The 27,182-nt window shown below is 42.0% G+C and overlaps 1 protein-coding gene across 4 annotated transcripts in view; it reads right to left on the reverse strand.

The window, feature by feature from the left end:
- BABAM2 (BRISC and BRCA1 A complex member 2) overlaps nt 1–27,182 on the reverse strand; it is a 397,579-nt gene that overhangs the window by 63,596 nt on the left and 306,801 nt on the right. For all 4 annotated transcript variants that reach the window (XM_019448772.2, XM_019448794.2, XM_019448765.2 and 1 more), the window contains exons 8-10: nt 21,399–21,498; nt 18,026–18,096; nt 15,376–15,458 (exon numbers count right to left, since the gene is read on the reverse strand). In XM_019448772.2, coding sequence (XP_019304317.2) covers nt 15,376–15,458; nt 18,026–18,096; nt 21,399–21,498 — 254 coding nt within the window. The remainder of the gene's footprint in view (nt 1–15,375; nt 15,459–18,025; nt 18,097–21,398; nt 21,499–27,182) is intronic.

Here is a 27,182-nt window from a genome sequence, read left to right on the forward strand (position 1 = left end):
CGGCTCACTTTAAGAACCACCAATTTAATTATATTATTACCTTACATGGGGAGATTGAAGCGGACCAAACTCACTGGACAGGACAAAATGGGGTCCGAAATAGACACTGAGGTCTTCACCCCCACTTCTGCACTATAGCCACTGGCCAGTACTGCCTTGGTTCCTACGTGGCTTAAAAAAAACTAACGTTCTCAAGGTACCAAAGTGAAATCTGGGTTGTTTCGAAGTACTCTGTAGTTGTTAAAATCATCACATTTGGAAAACTGCAATCAAGAAGCCACTCTTTCTGACTGTGTTGGTTTTCTGCAGCCCCCATGATCTCTGGAATAATGGAAACAGTGAATGATGCTGGCGTAAACGGTCTCTGAACGTTACAGCATACAGTCTCTTTTTGTTTACTCTCTGTGGAGTCCACGGAGTCTGCGATCTTAGGCTGTTCATCTCCCAGAATAATGGGTCTTTTGAAGTATTCTGTCCTCTTGGGTGGAGGCCAGCTGAGCATGTTTTCATCTTCTTGTAAATACAGTGTTCAAGTGCTTCCCATCAAATAGGTTCTACCTTCTCATTGACCGACTGTGGTGGAACAGTCTGAACTGAGGGTTCTGGCCCACTCTATTCTTCCGACATAAAACAAAGGCTATGCACCATTTGGAGATGCTTTGTTCAGACCACAGTTCATTTCTGAGGTCTCAATCAAACAAGAGCTTAAGGATAAACTTTGCAAATTCTTTTTAATTTGTCTGACACAGAAGACAGTTTACAATACATGTGAGGTTTCCAAGCTGCAGCCAAATGAAAAATAGGAAATTTAAGCATAGCTAAAGAGATTTTTTTTTTAAAGACAATGTTCACTGGGAAAAGCCTCCTGGAATCTGAGTACACTAGACTGTAAGTTTCTTTAGAAAAAGAACATGTCCCATTCGGCCCTATATCTTTAGTATTCAGCATGGTGCCTGGCACAAAGAATATGCTTAAACGCTCATTGGAGTCAAATGCACCTGTCACCTGGGAGTACATAAAAAGGCAAACCCCATTCCTACAAATGTTCAGGACTATAAAGCTGAATGAGACTCTGCATCTAACTTGAAAGGCTAACTGGGAAAATGCAAGGAACTAAATTTGTCTCTTCACTGGGAAACAAACCGAGTGGGAACAATGGTTTAGGTCAGAAATTGCAGGGGTTGTTTAAAAAGTGAGTGTTAGTTACCTGGCCTCAATCACACTCAGATTCCTTTCTGCAATTATCTTCACTAGGCTCACCTGTATGCAAAGTTTGCTGATTGCTGGCAGGCACTATGGTTTCCCTGGAGACAGGGAATCCTAATCCACCTTTTCAACACCCCTGAGAGCTCAAAAGACTCAGAGTACAAAGAGACAGATTCACAGCCGGGCACATCAGAAGTAACACCCGGAGAACCCTGTAGGACCTCGTGTGCAGAAAGGAACTAGGAATTAGGATCCCTCCTCATCAGGTAGACTGGTCGTATGCATATCTAGGGTCTTCTAATTGTTTTAGAAAACGCAATATAGTGTCCCACCATTTCCCCACTTCTTTCAAATCATGGCATCATCAGAGAAATGGTGTGATGTTTTGGCACGCTGGGAAAAATGCGTGAGGCCAGCAGAGGTTGCCCACATGGGATCCAGCTTCCATAAGAACTACAGTGATTAGTAGCCTCTTCCCAAGCCAGTGGTGTGCCCCAGCACGCAGACTGGGAAGCTCTAGTGAACTGCTGAGAATGAGAGTTTGGAATGAAAAGGTCTTCCTTCCAATGCTGTTTCCTTCAACTACTAGCTATGGGACACCTGGCAACTAGTTTCCTTTAGTGTAAAATAGGGATCTGTTTTATAGGGCGGCTGAGAGAATTCTATGGGATTATGAATGTACTTAACATAGTAATTTGCACACAGTGATCACTCAGCAAATAATACATTCAACAATGGCATTACTATTATTATTGTTACCTATTATTAGAGGTCACTTCTTATCACCAGTAACCTCTGATTGACAATGAGTTAGAGAAAAACACCAGGTTGACTGAGACTGACGAAAGTCTGCCAATAAGATGCCTGCCTACAAATGAATTGTGTCTTTTTTTTATTGTGGTAAAGTATACAGTAACATAAAAATTACTATTTAAACCATTTTTAAGTGTACAGTTGAGAAGTATTAAGTACATTCCTTTGTTGTGCAACCATCACCATCATCTATCTCCAGAACTGTCTCATCTTCCCAAACGGAAACTCTGTCCCCATGAACCAACAATTCCCCACTCCTTGTCTCCTCAGCCCCTAGTCACCTCTATTCTGCTTTCTGTCTCTATGAATTTCACTACTCTAGGTACCTCAAATACGTGGAATCACACAGTATTTGTCCTTTTATGACGTGTTTTGACATTCCCTTTGCCCTCACCTGACTGAAGGCAATGGCTTAACTTTAGCCAAGGGTCATTCTCAGTCCAGAAGCCCAAAAGCCTCTTTCAGGACATCCTAGGTCAGGCCATGTCAAGAATCTGAACCATATTTATGGGAGGAAAACTGTATCAATAAGGTCCAAGTTCCAAACCAGATCCTGTCCACCGTGAAGCATGACTGAATCCTTTCGTTAAAGGTTCAGTTGGGCCAAATAGTTCTGAATCATCTGAACTGGGGATGGCTGGGGGTTTGTACAGACTCCAGGAATAGACTCCAGGCCAATAAGCTGTTTGATGACAGCCTCTACCACACATTTGTTTTGTGTGAATGTTCACTCATTCTTCGCTTGGATTTCCATTGGCTCATAAAACTCAACATATCCCAAACTGGGCTCAACATTTCCAAATCTGTTCCTCCTAATGTAGTCCCTACTTCAAATGATTGCATCATTAGCAGTCTGGATGTCTAATCAACAAACCTGGGAATCATCCTAATTTTCCTTAGACCTTCACTTTGGTTGGGATCAATCACTAAATTTTGCCAGTTCCACTTCCAAAGTATTTCTTGAAACAGTTCCTTTCCCTCCATCCCTGTTATGGTTGTTCTCATTCAGGTCTAATCATCTTTTGCCTAAAATATCTTTTTAGGTGTCCTGGCCCCCATTCCAAATCATCTTCAACATAATACCAAAATAGTCCCTTTCTTTAAAAAGCAAATTATGCCACTTCTCTACTGAGCACACTTCAATTAACTCCTAGCTATCCTCAGGAGAGAGTCCATATTCATTAGCCTGGTATACAACTCTCTGAGTTCTGGTCTCTGACTGCCTCTAACTCAATCTCTCACAACTCCCCAGGATCCAATACACATTTGAGAAATTCTAAATGGCTTACTGCTCCTCGCTCTGTTTCTCCCCTCAGTGCATTTGTTGATGAGAGCCCCTTGCCTGAAATGCTCTTGCAGCCCTCCTGTGCTACTGGGCTGGGTGCCCCTTCTCTGTGTTCCCATAACACCTGGTGGTTGCCTAGCATTACATTTGAAATGTTGCATTGTTGTTTTTCTATGTTCATCTTCCTTAATAGACTGTGAGGCATTTTAGAGTGGGTGGCATTCCTCTTGTTATCCCTTGAGTCTTGACTGCCTCAACCAGAGCAGGTACTCAACATATGGTACATGAAGAATTAAATCAACAAATTATTGCATAGGTCAGATCTGGAGGCCACTGGAAGGAAGGAAGGAAGGAAAGAAGGAAAAGAGGGAGGGAGGGAGGGAGGGAGGGAGGAAGGAAGGAAGGAAGGAAGGAAGGAAGGGAGGAAGGAAGGGAGGAAGGAAGGGGGGGTAGGAAGGAAATACATGTTGGAAAGGAAGAAGTAAAACCGTTTTTTTTTGTTTTTTTTTTTTTTCTTTTTTTTTTTTTTTTTTTTTTAAATTTTTTTTCAACGTTTTTTATTTATTTTTGGGACAGAGAGAGACAGAGCATGAACGGGGGAGGGGCAGAGAGAGAGGGAGACACAGAATCGGAAACAGGCTCCAGGCTCCGAGCCATCAGCCCAGAGCCTGACGCGGGGCTCGAACTCACGGGCCGCGAGATCGTGACCTGGCTGAAGTCGGACGCTCAACCGACTGCGCCACCCAGGCGCCCCAGTAAAACCGTTTTTATTTGCAGATGACATGATCATGTAAATAAAAATTCTAAGAAATCCACTAAAGGTCAATATGCAAAAATCAGTGGTATTTCTATATACTAACAATAAACAAGTAGAAAATGAAAAATTTTAAAAGAACTCCATTCATAATAGCTTAAAATATACTTAGGAATTAATTTAACAAGAGATGTATAAGACCTGTATACTGAAAACTATAAAACACTGCTATGGGAAACTAAAGAAGATCTAAATAAATGAGAACCTAAAACATGTTCATGAATCGGGGGATTCAATATTTCTAACATGGCAATTCCCTCCAAATTAAGTCACAGTTTGAAAGCAATCTTAATCAAGTTTTTAGTGAAAATAATTGACAACCTAATTAAAATGTATATGGAAAGGCAAAGGACCTAAACAGAGAAAACAATTCCAAATAAATATTCGTAAGATTAAAGGACTTATACTCTCTGAATTCAAGACTTACTATAAAGTGAAGGCACAGACATGCAGATCAATGGAGCAGAGTATAGGTACAGAAACAGATCTACACTTATATGTTCAGCTGATTTTTGACAAAGGTGCCAAGGTAATTCAAAGAGGAAAGGATAGATAGTCTTTTCAACAAATGGTGCAGGAACAAATGGATATTAGCATAGAAAAAATATATAAACCATTATATATTACCTTACCTCACACCATACACAAAAATACCTCCCTTACCTCACACCATACACAAAAATTAACTTGAAATGGACCAGAGACCTACATTTAAGAGCTAAAACTATGAACGTACAGAAGAAAACAATGTAGAAATTCTTCCTGAACTAGATTAGGCAAAAATATCTCAAGCAAGACACTAAAAGTACAGCCTGCAAGAATGCAAAGTGGTGCAGCCACTGTGGAAAACATTATGGAGTTTCCTCAGAAAATTAAAAACAGAATTATCATATGATCCAACAATTCCACTATTGGTATTTACCCAAAGAATACGGAAACACTAATTCAAAAAGATATATGCACCCCTATGTTTACTGCAGTATTATTTACAATAGCCAAATTATGGAAGCAGCCCAAGTGCCCATCGACAGATGAATGGATAAAGATGTAACACACACACACACACACACACACACACACACACACACACACTGGAATACTACTCAGCCATAAAAAAGAATGAAATCTTGCCATGTGTAACAACATGGATGGATCTAGAGTATATAATGCTAAGTGAAATAAGTCAGTCAGAGAAAGATAAATACCATATGATTTCATTCATATGTGGAATTAAGAAAACAAAAAAGAAACAAACCAATAAACAGACTCTTAAAGTATAAGTTACCAGATGGGAGATGGGTTGGGGGGGGTGGGATGAGTGAAACAGGTGCAGGGTATTAAGAGTACACTTATCACGATGAGCACTGAGTAATGTACAGAATTGTTGAATCACTGTATTATACACCTGAAACTAATCTAACATGATATGTTAACTATACTGAAATTAAAAATTTGTTAAAAAGTACATCCATAAATAAAAAAGTGACAAAATGAACTTCATCAAAATTAAAACTTTTTGCTCTTTGGAAAAAAACAGTTGAGAAAATGAAAAGGCAAGCCACAGGCTGGAAAAAAAATGTGTAGAGCATATAACTGACAAAGGGCTGGCATCTAATATGTATAAAGGATTCATGACTCAAATAGAAGATAACAACCCATTTAAAATCAGGAAAAAGACTTGAACAGACATTTCACAAAATAACTTACTTGGCAAATAAGCACATGAAAAGGTGGTGCCCAACATCACTAATCATGAGTGATGTTGAGCCATAGTTTCATTGTCCATTAAAACCACAATGAGATAATACTACGTACCTAACAATGGCTGAAATTAAAAGGATTGATAATGGCAAGGGCTGGAGAGGATGTGGAAGAACCAGAACTCTCATATGTTGTTAGTGAGAATGTAACAAGTTACCGCCCTCTGAAAAGCAATATAGGACTACAAAACTGAGTTAAACACATATTTACTATATGATCCAGTATTCTTTTTACCCAAGAGAAACAAAATATTATGTCCACACAAAGACTTGCACTTAAATTATGTTCATAGGAATATTCTTTTTTTTTAACGTTGATTTTTTTTTTTTTGAGAGAGAGAGAGAGAGAGAGAGAGAGAGAGAACATGAGCAGGGGGAGGGGCAGAGAGAGAGGGAGAAGAGAAACCCGAGCAGGCTCCACACAGCACAGAGCCTGATGTGGGGCTCAATCTCATGAAGTACGAGATTGTGACCTGAGCCAAAAATCAAGAGTTGGACCCTCAACTGACTGAGCCGGAAGCATTATTCTTACTGGCCAGAAACCGGAAACACATAAAATGTCCACTGCATGGTAAATGGGTAAATAGTAGAATGGGAAAATGGAATACTACTCAGCAATAAACAAGAATGAAGTACCGGCACATGCACAACATGGATGGATCTCAAAAACATTACGTTAAGTGAAAGCGGTCAAATACAACTTGATTCCATTTTTATGAACTCTATACATTCTATGAAAGAATAAGCTACAGTAACAGAAAATGGTCAGTGACTACCTGGGGCTGAAGGTCAATAGGGGGGATCCGCTGCAAAGACGTTTTAAAGATGAAAAACTTTTTAGGGTGATGAAAAATGTGTCACGTCCTGACTGTGGTGCTAGTTCTGCGTCTGTATGTGGTTGCCAAAATTTATTATTCACTTAATAAGGGTGAGTTCTACTGTAAGTTATAGTAAAGTTATAGTAAGTGATACCTCAGAAAAGACAGGGAAAAAATGTCTCATGGACTTATGAGAGTTGAACTTGTGTTTATCAGGGAGCATATAATATGCAAAAGACAGGTCATTAATCCTTAAATCTGAGCACTGTTTTCCGGTATTTTCCTTATGTTGAACAGTTCTTCAGGCCAGCGTTCACACATATTGCTGCAAAAGTATTTCCCTTGCCTAGGAGTCTTAGAATTCAGCCATTCAAACATAGGAAAAATACTTAATTGGATTGCAGAAACCTGGCTTCTAGTCCTGTTCTCCCCTGACATTACGCATGGCTGAGGGTGAGGTCCTCAGACACATCTGAGCTCTGTAACACGGAGTTTTCCGAGATTCTCAGTCAGAGATCTGTACACCTCCCTTCACCTCCCACTCCGCAAGGTCTTGGATCGAATTTGGGTATCTGGGAACTTGCACAGGAAGAATGTGGATCTCTACACTCACTGCCTTGAACTGAAACTTAGCGTTTCCTCCAGTTAGGAATGCAGATAACAATCTACAGCAGTATTAGCAGTACCTTGCCTTTGTTGTCATAAGACATTGCAGATACTTTTATATCACATGGCAGGTGTTGCCCAGATCTTAAAGTGTTCTTCAATGCTCATCACTATTTCCCTATTACACTATTTCCCTATTCCCACTATTACAAGGTTTATTAGATTTGCCACTGGATATTGTTATTTAAGGTTGTTATCAAAGAAGCTCATATTCTGTGTCATACGGTTTTAAGTGTACGATTAAATCACTTTTAATGACTTGATAATATTTTTTAATAGAATCAGCTTCCTTTGCAGTACTATATATTTTATTTTATACATTTTAAAACACTGTTTGAAGAATGGATCCACAGGGTTTTTCAAAGGGGTCTTTGGCACAAAAATGTTAAAAGTCCCTTCCTGGGCTAGATGATCTCTAACCATTCGTTCTAGTGCTAAGAATTCTATTCAAAACTGACAGAGAGACTCAATGACTCATATTCTAAATGCGATAATTAAAAGCACTTTGAAACGAAGGTGATAAGCAAACGTCAAGACCTTATCTTCTACAGGCCCATGGGTGAAGTGATGTTTTAATAATTTCACTCTGTATTTTCTTAGCTAAATTATGGGGAAAGAAAATGGGTGGTGATATCCATTATTTGGGTCCACATCTCTTCTTTTCCAGGGATTTTCAAGATTCATGGGTCCTGACTTATTTGGATTCTAATTTGAACAAACCAATTGGAAAAGAAAAAAAAAACATATATGAGACAAATGGGGAAATTTGAACACAGACTGTTATTAGATGATATTAAACAACATTATAATTTGTTACTGTATTGTAACATTCTAATATTGTTGTTTTGGATACATCTTTTCAAAACTCCTGGGGCACCTGGGTGGCTCAGTTGGGCATCTGACTCGATTTAGGCTCAGGTCATGACCTCACGGTTCGTGAGTTCAAGCCCTGCATCGGGCTGTGTGCTGACAGTGAGGAGCCTGCGTGGTATTCTCTCTCCCTCTCTCTCTCTGCCCCTCCCCTGCTTGTACTCTCTCTGTCTCTCCAAAAATAAATAAATAAACTTAAAAAACAATTTTTAAAAAATCCTTACCTGTTCGAGATACACACTGAGGTATTTATAGGTGAAATGATATTTCACATTTGCTTCAAAATATTCCAGAAAAAATTTTAAATTAAATTAAAAAGGAGGAAGGGGTCAATGAAACAAGATAGACAAAGATGCAACATGGGTGATGGGCACATAGGGGTTTATGATATTTTTCTATTTTTGTGTTTGAAATTTTTTTAATGTTGATTTTTGAGAGAGAGAGAGAGTGTGTGTGTGTGGGTGTGTGTGTGAGCAGGGGAGGAACAGAGAGAGAGGGAGACACAGAATCTGAAGCAGGATCCAGGCTCTGAGCTATCAGCACACAGATGTGAGGCCTGAACTCAGAAACTGCAAGATCATGACCTGAGCCAAAGTCGGATGCTTAACTGACTGAGCCACCCAGGTGCCCCTGTGTTTGAAATTTTTGTAATAAAAAGTTTTTTTTAAGTTTATTTATTTATTTTGAGAGAGACAGAGACAGCATGAGTGGGGGAGGGCAGAGAGAGAGGGAGACAGAGAACCCTAAGCAGGCTCAGCGCTGCCAGCGCAGAGCCCGACGTGGGGCTCGAACTTAAAAACCTGTGGGATCATGACCTGAGCTGAAACCAAGAGTCAGAAGTTTAATTGACTGAGCCACCCAGGTGCCCCAAAAGTGTTTTTTAAAAGAAGATTCATAAGCCATCAGGATAAATCCTGGCCACAGAAATGTTTGGATTGTACTCGGTTTAAAAAAAGAAACAAAAATCCTGCAAAGGAGCATGGAGTTCCTATCACTCCTTCTTGTCTTAGAACCTGAGCTGCTCTCCTACTTCCAGTGCCCATTTGGCTCCAACCTTGTAGGTTTGCATTTGCAGGACTTTGTATAATCAGCCATTATAACTGACCACATTAACTGTATCTAAAAGCAGGTTAAATCTAGTCTTTGATAGCCAATAGCCGGTTAATTCTTTAATTAACTCATTAGTTATGTCTTTCTATAGCCACAGAGTGAAACCCTACTCAAGCCGGCATGTTTGCGCCACTGGCCAGGGGCTTATAGCTGGGCAAACTGTCATCACCACTGAGGAGCGACACCAGCTTGCTGCCTTGCTGCCTTCAGATCGGTACTGTCTTTGGTGTGATGTCCACTGTCTACCCGTATCTCCCCATGCCTGGGTGAACACTTCTGTTCCTGGAGCTTACAGGTTCTCTGGGAAGCTCCAAAAGCTTTCAAAATTCAACACATACTTGGGGATACTGCCAACCAATCATCTGAAATAGTACAGTAATGCAGTCTAGCACGTGGGCTCTGGAATCAATGCCTGGATTTCAAACCCTAGCTCTGTCACAGTGAGTGTATTTACTCCTTCTGTGCCACAGTTTTGTCATTTGTAAAATGCAGTAATACTTGTAATTATCCTCAGAACAGTGTTATGTGGATTAAGCCACATAATACCATACATGCAAAACACTGAGAGAAGTGTCTGGAGCATGGTATATGCTCAACACTTGCTAACTGTTATTACTGTAAATATTATCTTTAACAACAGCAAAAGTTTTACCCCCAAAATAATGCCCCTGTTTCACCAATGTCAGTAATACTTTAAAATTAATTCTAAGAAAAGATGATACTGAGCTGGATCAATACTCTAAAAGTTATTCTTTGTAAACCACTTCCTTTCACTGAGTTACATGCCTTCTTGGGTTACCATGTGTTCATTTCAAAGCAGCTGCATACAATTTTAAGTCAAAATCACTGAATTTTAATGCCCTTTCTCCGACTGGATAAACTCACCTTAGCAATTACTTTAATCCAACAATTACAACTGAGGACTCACACAATATATATGAGAGAGAATAGGGAAAGAAATCACCGCATGGTGATCGTGCATCCGATTTCAACCTCCTTCCTTACGAGAAGTCCTTCAAGGTCATTAAAAAGGAGTCACATAAATCCAAGGTATTAGAATGAAAAGGATATACCCAAGAATATTTTAAATTAATGAAATAAATGCTCAAACCAGAGCCAGAAATTACAGAAAAAGACTTTTCTAGAAAGTAGACTCTGAAGATGAAACCGGACTTTCAATTTGAATCAAAATGGTGACAGTGGTCGCTAAAGTTCTAGAGTTTTCAGGTTGTAAACTGTGAACAGGGTGTGCTTCTGTATATAATCAAAAGATGAAAACCGCTTTACCCACCAGAGCTAACCACTTACAAGGAAGTCCGGGAAAAAAATTAACCAAAATGTTTAAAGTATCTGAAGGACCAATAGTTCTCTTAATCAAAGCAAAAAGGCATTTAGAAAGTAGATTTTCTTTTATCTTTTTCCATATTCTTTTATCTCTTTGAACAATAGAGAACTGATTAATTTTACTTTTTATTCATAATCAATTTTAGCTCCTGCTACTTTGATAGCTATCATTCCTACTAGAAATGAGAAAATTAAGCCACAAATCTTCATAGATGCCTCATCTGAAGTAATCATATTAATTCTAAAATAATATTACACTTTCTCTAGATTCACTGTGAAATGAATTCTAACACTGAAATGAATTCTAACATTGTGGTTCCAATTTTAATCACTTCAGTGATTCTGATTTGTTCTTTAAATCTATTTATTTATATAACAATGTGACTTATATCCAAAAAGTAAGCAAGTTTTGAAAAACCGCACGATGTTGGTTTTTACCGAATTAGCAGCCATCTCGCTTGTCGCTATAAAGACACGATGTTGATTCTGTGGCGAGGACATGAGCCCACCCCACTTTACCAAGGAACTAGTCTTTCCCGACCGGCCTAACACCACCTTCCCTCGGTCTCTTTTGCAGCCCCCTGCTTTGTTCCGTTATATCACTTGTCAGCATTTGAAATTTATACAGTTGATAGTTTTAGTTCTTTATTGTCTGTCTCTCTCACCAGACTTGATTAGGGAGGGTCTCTCTCTTTTTCTACATCTCTCTCTTACGTATAAAACATATGAAGCTCTCTCCCTGCCCGCTCTTTGTGCCTGGCATATGGTAGGCACACTCACAAGCTAGTTGTCTTAAAAAGATACACCACCGTGATTCACCATTATCTGACCTCCTTTCTCATCAACCAGACCAGGGGTTGCAAACATTTTTGGTACAGGGTCAACGAGTCAGTATTTTAGGCTTTACCACCTCTGTTGCCTATTCTTTCTCCTCCCACTTCCAATAACTCTTTAAAAACACAAAAACCACTTTTAGCTTAGGGCCGTATGAAAACAGGCTGAGGGTGGGATTTGGCCTGCAGGGTAGCGTTTGCCAACTCTTATGCCAGGCTCTAAGTGTCTTCAGAGCAAGCCTGAGTCATGGACCCATTTCTGTCCCCTGGGACCTATCATAGTCCTAAGCACATACAGGTTCTCAATAAACCCAGAACTCAGTTGCATTGGGTTAAAGTGATTAGGTCAGGGCAGAGAAGATAAAAAATTAAATGGAACAGCCCAAATGGTCAGATTTAGAGCAACAGATATTTTGCCACGGAGACCTGGCTTGCGGTCCAGGCCGGATGACTCAAAGGGTCGCTTACCAAGGATTTACGGGTAATGAGAAAAGACAGCTTCTCATACGATCACACGCTCCCTCGCTTGCCTTGGGAGTCACAGACCTCAATACCCTCCACTTCCGAGCAGCGATCCTGCTACCGTGGGCTGGTGCCTCCTCTCGTATCTACTTAGAGTACAACTGCCTGGGACCATGAAGAAGAGCTGATGTTTTTCCCAGTGGTTGCTTTTATTCTGTGTTACCGTGCTTTGCTGTCTGGTTCTCTTGTCACCCAGCATTCTCAGAAGGTGCTGGCTTAAAGGTGACATGTCCCTCCAGAGCTCGGCAAACACAGAATTATCTCCGTAACCACTACAGATAATTCTCACATGTTGGCTGGGAAACCTTCCTGAACACAATTTTTGGATGGGAGCACTCCCTGATTCTTGCATGGTTCCAAGTCTTGCAGTATGTTGATAATGGATGAAGGAAGGAAAGAAAGAAGGAAGAAGTGGACAAAAACTCTCCACAGCCATGATCATGGCCCCGTCCCCACTCCTGAAACCGTCAGAAAGCTGGGAGGTTGCAGAGGCTCCTGAGAGAACCCAGAATATGTACAATGTTTTCCCCGAGGACATTCTTGCTTCCGCACACTCTAGCAAAGTGTGAGGTCAGAGCCGCCTGCCTCGAGAGAGAAGCGCCTCTTTCCTCTGGCATCCAAAATGCTCAGAATTATTACCAGCACCTGCCCTAGTGACCGAGTTCTTCCCAGGCCTGGGACACAAGAAAGCAGCAGAAGGGTGAGAATAATATATGTAAAGGCAGGCTGCGTGTTGATGATGGAGCAGGAAATAGCATCTAGCCCCATAATTCACAGACGAGGTCATATCCACCAAGGAGCCACGAGTGCAGGCAGTAATGCTAAGAGACAAGGGGCAAGCAGCCTGGGGAGGAAGAGAGTAACGGCCTGAGGAAAACACTCCGGAAAAAGTAAATTAAACGAATCCCAAAGCCCTAGTAGCTGTTGTAAAGAGTGACTGTGGGTTCTACATTTCTGAAGAAGAGAACCACAACTAAGTGGAAACGTGACTCTGGGACTTCATGTTGCACATCTGACTTGGAAAAGCGAAGACAGGAAGGTGGAGAAGGAGCTGTAAGAAACACCGGACCCGTGGTACCAGGGGAAATATTCTTTGGGGGACAGACCTTCCAAAGGAACAGGAACCGCTCTAACACCACGTGTACCGATGAGGGAGGGCAGGAGCTGGCAGGTGAGTTCTCCCTCAGCCCCGTGCAGCCCTCCTGCTCGCTGCCACCAGAAGAGTCATTGTTGAGTCGCATGCGGAAGACACAGGTGAGAATGAACAATGGCAAGAGTATCTTTTGTACCTTCATATCTGATAGGATCTGACATCAAGATTTTGGGAAGTAGAATCATGGCTGGAAAACCGAAATAAGTTTCATTTAAAGAGCTGAGATTTCATGCCACTGCGGTTGAGCATTCCTCTAATTTCACGTTTGCAATTATCCTTCTGTGCGTCCCTCCTTCTGTGTCCTTTTCTCACAGCCACTCTGGGTGGCTTTCTGACTGTCACCACCACCATTCGAGGCAGGGTACAGGCCCCCTCTTGCTGGGCTGGGCTAGGGGAACTGCGCCAACCAAATCACCCAGGCACCTGTCCAGGGTCATGAGAGACGAACCAAGAATGTAATCAGGATCTGGGGTCGGGTTACCAGGCTAGAAGCAGACTCGCTGGGATCAAGATGGTGTGTAAAGTGAATGTGGCAAATAGGAAATGGGATCTCACAAGGGAATTAGGACTCAGAATGAAAAAAACAAAACAGCAACACATAAGATGAGAATCAAAAGTGGTGGCTGGAAGAACCAGTAGGGCCACGTGAGATGACCAGCAGAGAGGAGGTTGCCAGGAGGCCTTGACTGTGAGGCTTCCTCTTCCACCTGGCCCTGTATTACGGGTTAAGCTCCATATGCGAATGTCTCCACAGGACTTAACAACCAGATCCCCAGGGTACATATGAGGAAATGAAAGCAGAGGGAGGCTCGTCCCAGTGATCTGAACATCATGTAACTAGTTGGAGGAACACCCAAGATTAAAATCTCTTTTTATCTGTGCATAGAATGAATACACTGCGATATGCTTGCATTCCTCAGGTGCATGTAAAGAGATGATCCCAATGCAGGACTAGCTATAGAGTAGAAGCCCAATGTGAAGCACTTCATGAAGAGGTGTTTATCATTGGGAAACACCTCAAAATCAGAGCCAAGGCTCAGTTATCTCTGTGCAGATTATACCATGGTATTCGAGGCTTTCTGTCTCTGTCTCTTACTGTCTGTTGGTGTGAAATGGGGTAAGACAAAGGAATTTAAAAACTATTTTTTAGTCTAAGCAAATCGCAACCAAAAATGTCCGTCTGCTGGGGAAACAAAAATCCCCAAGTCAATGGCTTTATACTGTCTGAGGGCCTGGTTAAATAGGGCCAAGGCTCCTCTTCCTGGAATAGTTTATTAAGGTCTAGGGTAGTTTTATCCACTGAATGAAGTCAAGCCAAGCCCGCTGCTTTTCTGTAATTTGATTTGTGAGAGCTGGAATTACGTGTCTTCGGCTTAAAGACTGGGCATTTTGCAGAGCAAACCTGGCACCATGGGTTAATAAGTTTTATATAACCAAAAATAAATGAGAGAGACTTCAAATTATCCATCAGGAGAAAGGTGGACCAAAGTTTACTGACTCGCTGATTAATGTAACACAATAAGCATTTAAATATGCCTATCTGTGGAATAAAAATGAAAAGTGACACCGGGGATACATTCCAACTTGTCTCACCTTTTACATATCTATTATGTGTTATCAAAGATGTAGTCTTTTCCCTTAATAAGGATGATAACCACATGACCAAAACAAGTATGTTTTGAATAATCCTGAAAGTTTTGGAACCTCATGCTGGAAAGATGCTTTGAAATAGGAATCTGGAACCCTGAGTTCTTAAACTCCAGGTTTCTCAAACTCAGCACTATTGACAGTTTATACCCAAATGATTTTGTTGCTGTTGGAGTGCTGTTCTGTGCATTGTAGGATGTTTAGGCAACCTCCCAGCTCTCTACCCACGAAATGCCAGTAGCAACAACCACCATCCCCACTCCCCTCCTGCTCAATCGTGACAATCAAAAATGTCTACGGACACCGCCAAACATCTGCCGAGGGGCAAATTATACGTGGTTGAGAACCACTGGTCTAGAGATATTTTCTCTTTAAGACCACGTGGTAAATATACTAAAGTAAAAGGAATCACAGCAGGGCACTAAAGGTTTTCACAGCCATTATTACATAATTTTATCCACTGAATGAAGTCAGTACATGGACGTACATGCAAATGAATGTAGGCTGACGTGCTCATAGCAAAAGTATACTCACTGTGTACAAGAAAACAGAAATCTTTCCACATCAGCAGCAGAGTGAGTTTTGTAAAGCCTTCTGCATCATATTCCACGACACCTCTGGGTGATAAGAACACACACACAAAGAAGAAACCCTCATAAAAACAAGGCAGAAAAGAGATGAAACCATGTAAAGAATAGATTCCTAGAGTCACGGTGACTGAATCCAAGAGGCATTTAAGGTGAGTGTTACCATAGGAAGGACATGGGATTTGGAATGGCAGCATCTACATTTGTGTTACAGCTTTGCCATTTACTACCTATCACGATTCCGGGCAAATCACTTAACCTTTGGAGCCTCAATTTCCTCATCTGTAAGACAAATAGAACAATATTTTCGAGCTTCATTACAGGGTCGTGAAAAACAAGTAAGATAGACCATACAATGCTATGCAAATGCTGGTTATGAGTAAAAGGACAAATTAAGCAATCAGGTCAACAGGGACACTGCTGTCTGGATGGTGATTAAGACCCACTTTCACTCGGGCACTAAAAAGCAATGAGCAGTGACAACGTTACTAAGTCTGGAAGTCTATGTTAGTTTCTTCCAAAGTACTTGGAATCCTTTCACTTGTGTCCCCTGTCCTCCCCACCAGGCTCAAGACAAAGTAGCCACGTTAGCTGGGTGGACACTGGTTCAGGTGGGAGATGCACAGGACGGGTGTCAAGGAGAACAGCCCCCGACCGCTAAGGGCCTGGCCAGAATCCTGATAGGCTAGCCTCCCCCGCTCCCCTCAAGAGCTGAGTGCTTGGGAGACGTGACCATAAGGTGACAATACTAACCACACACTGAGGACAGGCATAATCTTCTCTGTCGTCCACCAGTGGCGTGTGCTATCTCCCTGGCTGAGTCAGGCCAATCAGACTGTCGATACCAATGGCCTGCCAGTTTCAGTAGGAAGGGTGAACTCATCATAAGGGCAAAGGGAATTAGGACACTAAAGACTGAGTGATTTGCTCAAAGACTGTTGGCACATCATTCAGATGACTTAGGTCAATAAGTTTAGTCACCGGTTTATATTTCTTTTCGTGAATTTATAATCAACTCAACATGTTAAACACTGCTATCTAAGCTTTTTAGATCCTGCATGCTGTACGTAAAAACAAGCACAGAATCCTTTCCATTATGCATACAGTACAGTAATAGAATAGTATTTGCACAGGATTTAGTAGTTGTATACAAGTACTACTATATTACTGTGTTATATGCATAATAAAACATACACAAAATGTATATTAAAAAAGAGTGAGACTTTTCCAAAAAGATGTAAATGTGAGTTTTCCTATTTTTCTTGGGTGCGAATGGAGTGAGGTGGGGTGTGTGCCCCCTACTTGGGAGGTTACTGTGTTAGCTCCTTCATTTTTCATTGTATATTCTTAAGATAATTTCCTCAAAAATTAGAAGTCCAATGGTGCCATTTACTAACCACTGTTTGTATCATAAGAACTTTTTCAAAATGTTCATAAGTAAAGCTGAAAAAAAATCGTTGAGTATTAAAGGCTTATGTGAGAGACAGTCACACTGTTTAGATATTGACAGTTCTATTTTGGAGGCATAAAAAGTTCCACTATATATAATGAGAAAATTTCTTAAAATTGTTTTGAGGAGTCAGAAATTTTGCCCATAATTATGCTACAGTTTATAAAATTATATCCCTGGGAATGGCCAACCTTATTCTTTGTTTTGCCCGCTCCTGCCTAGTCCCAATTTTTTTGGTCCCAATTTCTTCATCTCCTTGTTTAAAATCTTAACTTTGTGTGACTATATATATCTTTCTATCTTTATAAACCTTCTCTGGAACAAGGTGGGCTATAAGCAGATCGCTAACACCCTTAGTGCTCAGCCCCCCTGAATGGGTACAGCGCTCCATCTTTTGAAGAAGACTGTGGAGAAAACACGGTCCCTCTGCCCTTGAGCTAAGCCCTGGGCAGAAGCTCAACCAGGCCTCAGACGCCATTTAGGAAAACAGACCTGCAGAACAGCAGGCCACCGGCAACCTGAAGGAGGGGGCCAGCCAGGGGGGCGGCAGCAGGAGGAGATGCACTCCCCAGCCCCACGCCTGCTTTCCCCTCTCTGTGCCTTCTTCCAACTCCTAATCCCGAGTGTGAGTCGCTGCTTTTGCGTCTAACGCCGGCTTTCCTCCCTGAGAAAAGCCTGCCTGAGTCTCGAGAACCAGGGTTCCCGCCCTGGCCCTGTCTCTTCCGGGCAGGTCACAAGACTTCTCAAAGGTCCAGGGCTTTCTTCAGTCAAACGTGCCAATAATGCCCACGTGGCTCCCTCCCTCACGACTCCGGGGAGCAGCTGGAGGTGTGCGCTGTGCACACTGCAGAGAGCTCAAGAACAAGCAGGCCTCGCTGCCCTCGTTACTGCTGGGCTTGGGGTTAGTCGTGAGGCTGCTCCAAATTCTGCTCCACAATCAATAACGCGATTCTGATATGCAGCAAAATCCTAAAAAATGTCTTCCTGGGAGCTTTAGCTTAAGCAACATACCAAAAAGAATCAAAGTGGCACTGAAAAGCTATTCCGTACAAGAGCAAGCTGCTATTTTCTCAATCAAGCTCTCGCGTTAGGGCCATCAGGATGGGAGGACATTGTTGGTACATGGTTTAAGCACAGAGGAACTTACGTGCCGAAGTGACTGAGGAAAGCAGCAATATACTCCCTTCTTTTGTGGTATCCTTGAATCACATACTGCACCTGGAACAGGAACCCAAAGCTGAGGAACAGGGAGTATTCAAATGCTATTTTACAAAGCATTTCGAAGATTCAGGGAGTAGAAAGAATGGTTAAATGAATACCCATATTCCTGCCACCTGTATTCAACAACTATGAGTATTTTGTCTGGTTGCTTCATCCAGCCATCTACCTCCCTAACAAGCTATCAGTCAATCTTGCTGAAACATTTCAAAGGAACTTAGAGACACCATGGAAGTTTCTCCCTAGATACTTGGGCATGTACCTCCAAAAAATAAGATATTTTCCTACATAGCCACAATGTTATGATCGTACCCAAGAAATTATCAGCCATTTTCTGACTTCATCTAGGGCCCTGGGTGTTTTCAAAATATCCCAATTGTCCCCAAAATGTTCTTTTAAAAGACAGGGCATACTCAAGGGTCAGGCATTTAATCTAGAAAGTCTATTAATGTAGATTAATACGACCGTGTGTGCATGTGTCCATGCCTGCATGCACATATATGATTCTGACTTTTCAAAGAGATTGGGCTAGTTGTCTTGTAGAATGTTCTGCATTCTAGACTCTCTGATTGTTTCCTTACTCCCTGTATTTGTCCTCTACTCCCTGTATTTCCTATTAATTGGAAGTTAGACTAAAGGTGTGACTAGATTGGGGGTGTCTGGGTGGCTCAGTTGGCTAAGCGTCCAACTCTTGATTTTGGCTCAGGTCATGATCTCAGGGTCATGGGATTGAGCCCCGTGTAGGGCTCTGCACTGACAGCACGAGGTCTGCTTGGGATTCACTTGCTCCCTCTCTCTCTGCCCCTTCCCTAATCACATGTGCCTGTGCATTCTCTCTCTCCCTCCCTCCCTCTCTCTCTCTCAAAATAAATAAACTTAAAAAATAATGTGTCTAGACTAGACTAGATTCAGGTTAAATATTTTTGGCAAAACAGCTTCATAAGTGATGGTGGGCTTGATCACTGATTTAGGTGACGACAGCAGGACGACAGCAGGACTAATCCATCGTAAAGGGAGGTTTCCCCTTTGCTGCCGCCAGCAGTGACCCCTGGGTATGCTTCTCGAGGCATGAGAAGACCTAGTCCCCTCTCGACCTTTTACCTCACGGTTTCGATACCTGTTGGAGATCCTTGTCTGAATCAGATTTTTCATTAGGAGCCAAAAAGTGGTGATTTTTAAAAATTCTAACCCTCCTTGTGTACTTACCATCTGGAATTCTCTGTAAAGAGTTTCCTCACATCTAATGGGGGCTATTTTATCCTGAATTAGGACTCCTATTGAAAAGGCAGGATAATGCTTAATTCTTTCTTTTCAAATTCCTAGTATTCAGAAGAAGGAGTGTTACAATAGATTTTATTTTGCCTTTTCAGATTTCCTTGTTATCACCAAATGACCGTTTTTATTTTTAAAAAAAATTGTGAACTTATTAAGCTGGGCATCTGAAAGTTAGTCATTTACCCATCAGCTACTAACACAAAAATTCATTCCTTATAATGTCCTCACAGTGGCTCAAAGAAACGGCGCGGGGCGGGGGGAAGCGGCCCCCCAAATTGTTTTTATTGGCTATAGCCACAATGAGTTTCCATGGCTAACAAAAGCTTGAGATAAAGTGCTTGAAATAACCTTGACACAATTGGTAGTGATAGCCATTTTGTACCCTTTAAAAGTAAAACAATTCTATTTATATAATAGGGGTTTATGTCAATTTATAAAAACAGTGCTTACTTTGCAGGCTTAATGCAGGATCAGAAATGTTATTTTGGGAAAAGAAAAACAGATGATAAGTTTGCTTAAGTGGCTTTGTTTAAAAAGGGGATGAAAACAGTTCTGTGTACTTGATTTTAAAAACAGAAAACCATTTTAACAGAAACCCACAACAAAACTGGCTATAAAGATAGATTCCCATGTAATTATGGAAATTCATTTGAAGAGATTGTTTCTAAAAGCAGCCCATACTGTCCTCGTTTGTAGCAAGCATAAGAACATCAATTTTAAAAGACAAGTAAAATTAATGAAAGGGAACCAGATAAGAAAAACAAACCGATTCTTATATTTCTGGGAAAATGGTAATACAATTTTTTGGAGAAAAATGTGTGACTAGAAATTAATCTCAATTGGAGAGCTTTAAAAAAAGGCTTTTCTTCTCAATTCTGGAAGACCAAATTTGCATGTTTCTCTAAAATACTGGGACACAGATTTGAAGGCAGTGTAAAGTCCCACAATGTAAATAAGAATTCTATCCTCCGATCAGTCCTCAAGGAGGGCAGTGGCTGGGGGAATTTGGTCCAATGAGAAGCGTCCACTTCACGAGAGTTAGATGCCCCGGAATCTGTGCCAAGCCCACAGACTGCAGAGTTGCCAGATTTTAGGTTCTCTGACATTTAAAAACTAATACTGAAGACTCTGAAATATTATTGTACTTTTAAAATATTTCCTATATAGAGATGAGCCATCTTTTGAAAGAAAGAGACAAACAAAAGATTTATTTTCCAGGCCAATGTGAACAAGTCAATAGGGGCATAGAAAACAGTACTTTGGAACTTAAGTGAACTGAGTCAGTCCATGTAGAAGAAGAGAGTAAATCAGTATTGCTTGTGGATTAACACGTCCAGTATTTAGCTAAATACACTGGCTGGACATGAACGAGCATATTCTTATGTTTTTTTAAAAGTATCTAACAATAGCCATTAACGTAAACTCAGCTACTTGGCAGTGTAATGGCTCATAAATGCAGCTCAGGGAAAGCTTTCGATAATCTGATGTGCTGGGTTATTGGACCGGCTGACCTGGAGATCTCGCCCTGAGGAGCGGGGCTCTGGCAAACTGCTCCTGGACAGGACACGGACAATCAGGAACTCACTACTAAAAAGTGAGGTACAGAAAAACAGAAAGAGCTGAAGGCAGCTCTAGTGAATTACCTTGATGCTAGCCAGTGGCAACCCGCCCCCCCCAAAGCCATGCATGCATGCATCAGATAACTGGGAAATGGAGGAGTTCAAAGGTGAACGATCTAGCAAAAACTCAGGACACAAAGGAAATTTCAGAAGAAGGAGACAGAAGTTTAAAAGATGAAGATAAGGCTGGAGCAGGAGGTCAGAATCCTTAGAAAAGGAAGGAGGGTGAAGAACTAGGGAGAGAAACGGATGAGCTGTAATTCACAGTAAGAAAGGCCGACGTCAGGTGGAGACTGACTCTAAGATGGGGTGAAGAAGCTGGCGCCTGCACACAAGGCCGTGTAGGTGCCACGCTGGAGAGAGGAGCCTTACAAGGGGCGAGGGGAGGGTCAGGAGACTTGCTTTTACCTTGTTGGTGAGCAGGTGGCATACTTGAGGCACATAATCAATGAGACATCCTCCTCCTGGGAAAGCTGGGATATGAAGAGCTGAGGAGCCTCCAAGCGCACTGAAAGGACAAGAGGACAAGGGACACTTGTCTTAGGGCTCCGACAAGGTAGAAGTGGTACCCTCACAGACTTGGCTTCTCTTACCAAGGTCTGCCCACGAACCGCTTGGAATGATGACAACGGGAATATGGGCTTCGCTTTATGATTAGATTTATTTTAACCCACTTTGTTAATTCAGCGTGTTCGTGTTACCGATGAATAACAACGAATGATTCTGTCACACAAGAGTACAAATTAGCACATTCTGATTGGCATGGGTAAATGTCTTACCAATAGTAATGGATTGGACCTAGTATGGAAACACATTTTTTTCATCCCCTTCGTTACGTGCCAGGCAAAGAGAAGTCAGAAGTCATTCGTTAAACCCCTGAATTGAACTGAACTGAGTTGCTGCAGCGCTCCCAACAGTGCACCAGAGGGACCAGTTCTGCCCTCACCAGCTTGGGGGCCCTGGGAAGCCTCCTTGGGCTTTAGCGCCCTCATGTTTAGTGTGAGGCAGGTGGCCTAGGACAGGGGCTGCAGACTCCAGGGTCTACCCGGCCCAGGTAGGTGATGGAAACGAGCACAGAGAACTGGAGTTTCTGCCCAGTGGAAAGGGCCCTCCACCTCTTCTCTTCAGCTGATCTCTGCCACGTGGGAACACAGGCCCGGTCTTATAGGAGCTCAATTTTTCATGTGAAGCCAGAAATCCAGAAATCCAGAATATTTAACGTCTCAAGTTTTAAACGGTGGCAACTAATTAAACACCTTCTGGAACACCATGCCACCTGGTCCTGTGTCTCTGGACCAATATGGGTGGGAAGTCTGTAACTAGTCCAAGTCAACACTGACATCCAATCCATCTAAACAAGAAGGTACAGTCAAAAATCACCAAACCAAGCACTACGACACAACACGGATCCAGAAATAGTTTCCAGGTCCTGAGCAGTATACAGTTCGTATCTCATTCTTTTAAACTGTTCTTATTTTTTTTTAATGTTTATTTATTTTTGAGAGAGAGAGAGAAACAGAGTGCGAGTGGGGCAGGGGCAGACAGAGAGAGATACACACAGAATCCAAGGCAGGCTCCAGGTTCTGAGCTGTAAGTGCAGAGCCCGATGCGGGGATCGAACTCACGAACTGAGATCATGACCTGAGCCGAAACTGGACACTTAACCGACTGAGCCACCCAAGCAGGCGCCTCTCGTAATCATCCAATCTTGATTTTATCTTCTTTTCTCTCTCAGTTTCCTTTGGTCCTAATTTGTTTTTCTTATTTGAATTTTAGCTTAATGTGTAGGTCTTCTGCTGTAAGCCCCTTGAACCATCTCTGTAATATGATGGGGTGTAAAAAGACCCCTAAGATCTGTTAATGCTGTGATAATTGGTTAACCAAGTCCCCACAGTTACAAGGCAGTAAACGGAAGCAAAGTGCTTCACAATAACAGTCTAGAAAATCATTCCTAAATAGTTTAGAGCAGAAAGACTTAGCCGAGGGTTTGCGATACAGAGAACAATACACAGAACTACTGAAAGGGTTCCAGACCCAGCCTGTCTCCCTATTGACTACAGATTTCTGAAATTAATTTTTCTGGTAGGAATGAATATTTTGTTTATTTATTTATGGAATGAAAATGTCCCAACACACAAATAAAACCCCAGGTGATATGAGGAAGTCAACATCGGGTGGAAATATTTGCTGTTGACTTTTTTCTATTCAGATGATACCTAAAAAGCACAACAACTCTGACAACTGAGAAAATTATGAGACAGCATTTGACTAAGTATGACATTAATGAATCATCTACAGCCTGCAACTGCACAGAATCAGCAAGAACATCATTTCCGTTTGCTACTCTCAGAGCAGACACTGGCTTAGATTTACTCTAAACTCTGAAGAAGGCTAGGAAAATTCCTATGACTTCTTGTGAACTGGAAGAAGGCTTTTTGTCCCCTCTTTTGTATGCAAATGTACACAGAGGGCACACTTCAAACCGGAAGGTTCTACTGGTTCCATTAGGATGGAAACTGATCCAGAAGAAAATTCTGTAGCACAAGAGTAACAAATCCAATATTTATATCCTGTAGTTACTGGGAGAAATATCTGTGTGACACAGAAAATACCAAGATCCAGCTTCTCATTGCTTAGAGGAACAATCTTTGGCATGATAAAATTCCAAAAAATAATTTGAACAGTTTCCTGGAATTGATTATAATGGGCTTTGACCTGTATAAAATATTACAGGATAAGTTCTTAATCATTCATTAAATTGAATACAAAAAATGAAAATAGTCTGTGGGTAATCCTCTAAACTTGAGACTCTCTCTGCTTCTGAAATACAGCCATTAAACCAAAATTACCTGTAATGATGGAAAGAAGCAGAGATGTGGAGAAATCCAAAGACCGTCTGCTTGGCCACCAGGCCCGTCTCTCTCCACTCTGCTTCTGTGTTCATCGGGATCTAACACTTGTTGCTAGGTGCTTTCTCATGATCGAACTTAATCCTCCCCACAATTCAATGAGGTGACAATTATCAGTGTAATTTTACAGGTGAAGAAACTGAGGCTCAGAGAGCAGAAGAAATTTCCTTGGGTTCATTCACACAACCAGAAAATGATAAAGTCAAGATCTGAGCTCAGACCTGCCTACTGCCAGAGTCCAGGCTGTTACTGCTGAATTCCGTGCCTCCCTGAGAGCAGGGGGCTTTTACTCTTGAAAGGGCTGCAGGGACGGGAAGAAACAGTGGGTCTGGCTACCAGTGAGTGGGACCAGGATTCCAGGGATGCTGTAGGGCTTCCAGAAGCACTCCGACTACCCCTGAAGCAGGCACTGTGTTGTACAGCCCACCATCTCTCCTGACATTCCTCCACACCGCAGCCGAGCAAGCATTCCTGTCGATTTTGTTCGTACTTCAGTCTCTCCCACCCCAACCACCAAACGACCAGATTCACTGGATCTCAGATGCGAGGAGCCACCCTCTCTGCCATGTCTCACTGTGGGTGACCGAGTTGGCTGCACAGGGTGAGCCTCAGTGAGTGAAGTGCTTCCGATACTATGAAGGATTGCTTTAAGTGAGAGTTTATTTTTAAAATGGCACTTACTGCAGCCTTTCTTTAACTCAGGAGTTCCTCAGCTTGGGAGGGTACTAAACCTGACTTCCAGCATCACACACTGATAAGTGCTGCTGATTCATGTATAAATATCCGCCTCATGGGTAAATATTTAACAGGTTTGCTATAGCCTGAATGCTGCCCTGATCATGCTCAATAAACAAAGTCAAGTGCCATGAAATAAAAAAGCTATTATGTTTTTAAAAGGTGCAAGATGGAGGTAAGGCCTTGTGATCTCTAATTATTTAATATTCACGAATCAAAAACTACTGGGTTGAGCACGTACAACAGAAGGCTCAGCCTGTGCAGATTCCAGGGCTCACGGAGCTCTTCCCAGGAATGCAGGGCTGGCTGGAGAAGGCAGGGCTGGACCGGTTGGCTTAGTGGCGGGAAGGGGCTGAGGACAGGGTGAGAAGGGGGTGGAGGGGACCACTGCTGTTGATTCTTCTGATCTTCAGACCGGTGAGGTGAGGAAGCGGGGTACAAAGTGACGGAAAATCAACTACTGGGGGGGGGGCATCTCAGGTTGAAATTAGGAGGAGAAAGGGGTGAAGGGGCTGTTCTGATGAGAAAATACCATCTATCTCTTTATTGACTGAAATGCGCCATGAAATTAGCTGATAATTCTTAGAACTGAAACTGAATCTGTGGATACAAATTAGAAGGACAAGACCAGAGTCTGAGAAATCTGTCCAACAATGGAGCTGAATAGACCAAAAGGTAGCCAGAAAAGCATTTCCAGGTCCGTCTCACTGGATGTAAAAGTCAAATACAAGAACTGTCTGTGTTAAATGTATTGATACAATGGTTTTCCATGCAAATACAGCCAAGAGAGCCCTTTGTGAACCTGGCTCTGTCTGCAAATACTCAGAGCACTTCTAATACTGAAGACTTGACTTGGCTACAGTGCAACAACACAAAGGAAATACTTTTGAGCATTTTGACATGGAAAAATGCAGGGAGTCAGCCTGTCTGAAGGCCTGACTTGGGACAATGGGGTTTGATTTTAACCCATTATGGAACAGTAACTCTTCCTCTCCAAGTGGGGTTTTACCTTACTAGCCCGAGCAAAACATGACTTGGCACTGGAGAAAGCAAGAAGGGCCAGTGGTTTTCAATTATAATTCTTGCTTCTGCCAAGTTTGTTCTGCTTGGTTCTATTCAATGCTCCCATCAGTGCAGTGGGGTAACACTCCTCTCAAAAAGACCCATCTCTCTCAAGGGAGAAATAACAATCACAATCACGTTAATAATTAAAATAGCACCAAGCACTCCAAGAGAGACTTCATTCTAAACCGCCTCCTCTTGGAGCATGCTGTGGTCAAGGGTTATGTCAAGGCCCTTCAGAGACACTTGGCTCAGCGTTATCATCCAGCTTTTGCCTTTGGATGGGATTCCGAGGGAGAGGACATTGCCTCCTCCACAATATGATTCTGGGGAGTGTTGGAGGGTCAAGCACTGACACGGGGAACTTCCAGGATGTCAGACGGACACAAGTTGCCACTAAGCCCCAAGGCTAAGAGACATCCTAAGGAAAGGTGAGCCTTCAATTCAATTCAACAAACACTAACTGTATGCCTAACTGTGTTTAAGGACTTTAGTTTCCCATTCTGGAGATGTGATTAGGGCACCACTGCTAATTCCCTTCACGGTAGAGAGATGCCAGGGAACCTCAAGAATCTGGAGCACTCTATAATGCCAGAGTATGTTTCCTGGTGGCCCGCCAGGAGGGCCATTACAGCAAAACAGAAGTCACTGGTATTTATTGAGTATCCACTTTTGCCAGGCACCCTACCAGGCACTTCACTATCTCTAAACCTCATAACAGCCCGGCCAAGTGGACCTAATGAGTCCAATTTACAGAAGGGGAAACCAAGGGTCTTAGGGTCTAAGTATCTTTCCAAGGTTACCCAGGCAAGCGAGCTGCAGAGTCTTCTTGGTTCCAAAGTCTACGTCCTTTTTCATCAGAAATTCTTTCATAGAAAGAGGTGTGAGAAATTTGAAACTCTCACCCCCCTATGTCCTGAAACAGCAGTGTAAGTGGCTGAAATTATCCTCAAAAAAGCTTATATCCATGAAACTCATCACTGTGCCGTCTCACTTGTTCTTAAGATATCATATGTCACAACAAGTTAACTTGCAGGATAGAGAAAAAAAAGTCACGTATAGCTTCTGAAAACCCACAAGCACACAAATAGTACATTAAGGAGAGACACTGGTTTATTTGTTTGTTTGTTGTTCCCAACGGGATTTTCTTTTTTCCTAGCAAAGCATTTTCTAGTGCTATTGTTAGTTCTTGTCTCATTTCATGGATTCAACTCTGAGCCGTCTCAAGAATCTCTGGATACCTCAGTTAAACAAAATCAGGGTATAATTCAAAATAAAAAAAAAAAAATCTCAGCAAGTATAACAGGAGAAAACAGAGATCACAGAGACAAGTTTACAAGTAGAAGAAAACACGGGGAGTCAAACTGGATGAGGGGTTCACTGAGCACCAATGGAGGGCTGGCCATACTACATTTGTGACTAACCCAATGTTTCTATTCAGCATAAGTCAGGTCTTTATTAGAGTACTGTATTCCATTTCTTGTTT

Source organism: Panthera pardus, unplaced genomic scaffold, assembly GCF_024362965.1.
Source record: "Panthera pardus isolate Hobbes unplaced genomic scaffold, ASM2436296v1 HiC_scaffold_26, whole genome shotgun sequence".
Lineage (NCBI taxonomy): Eukaryota > Metazoa > Chordata > Mammalia > Carnivora > Felidae > Panthera > Panthera pardus.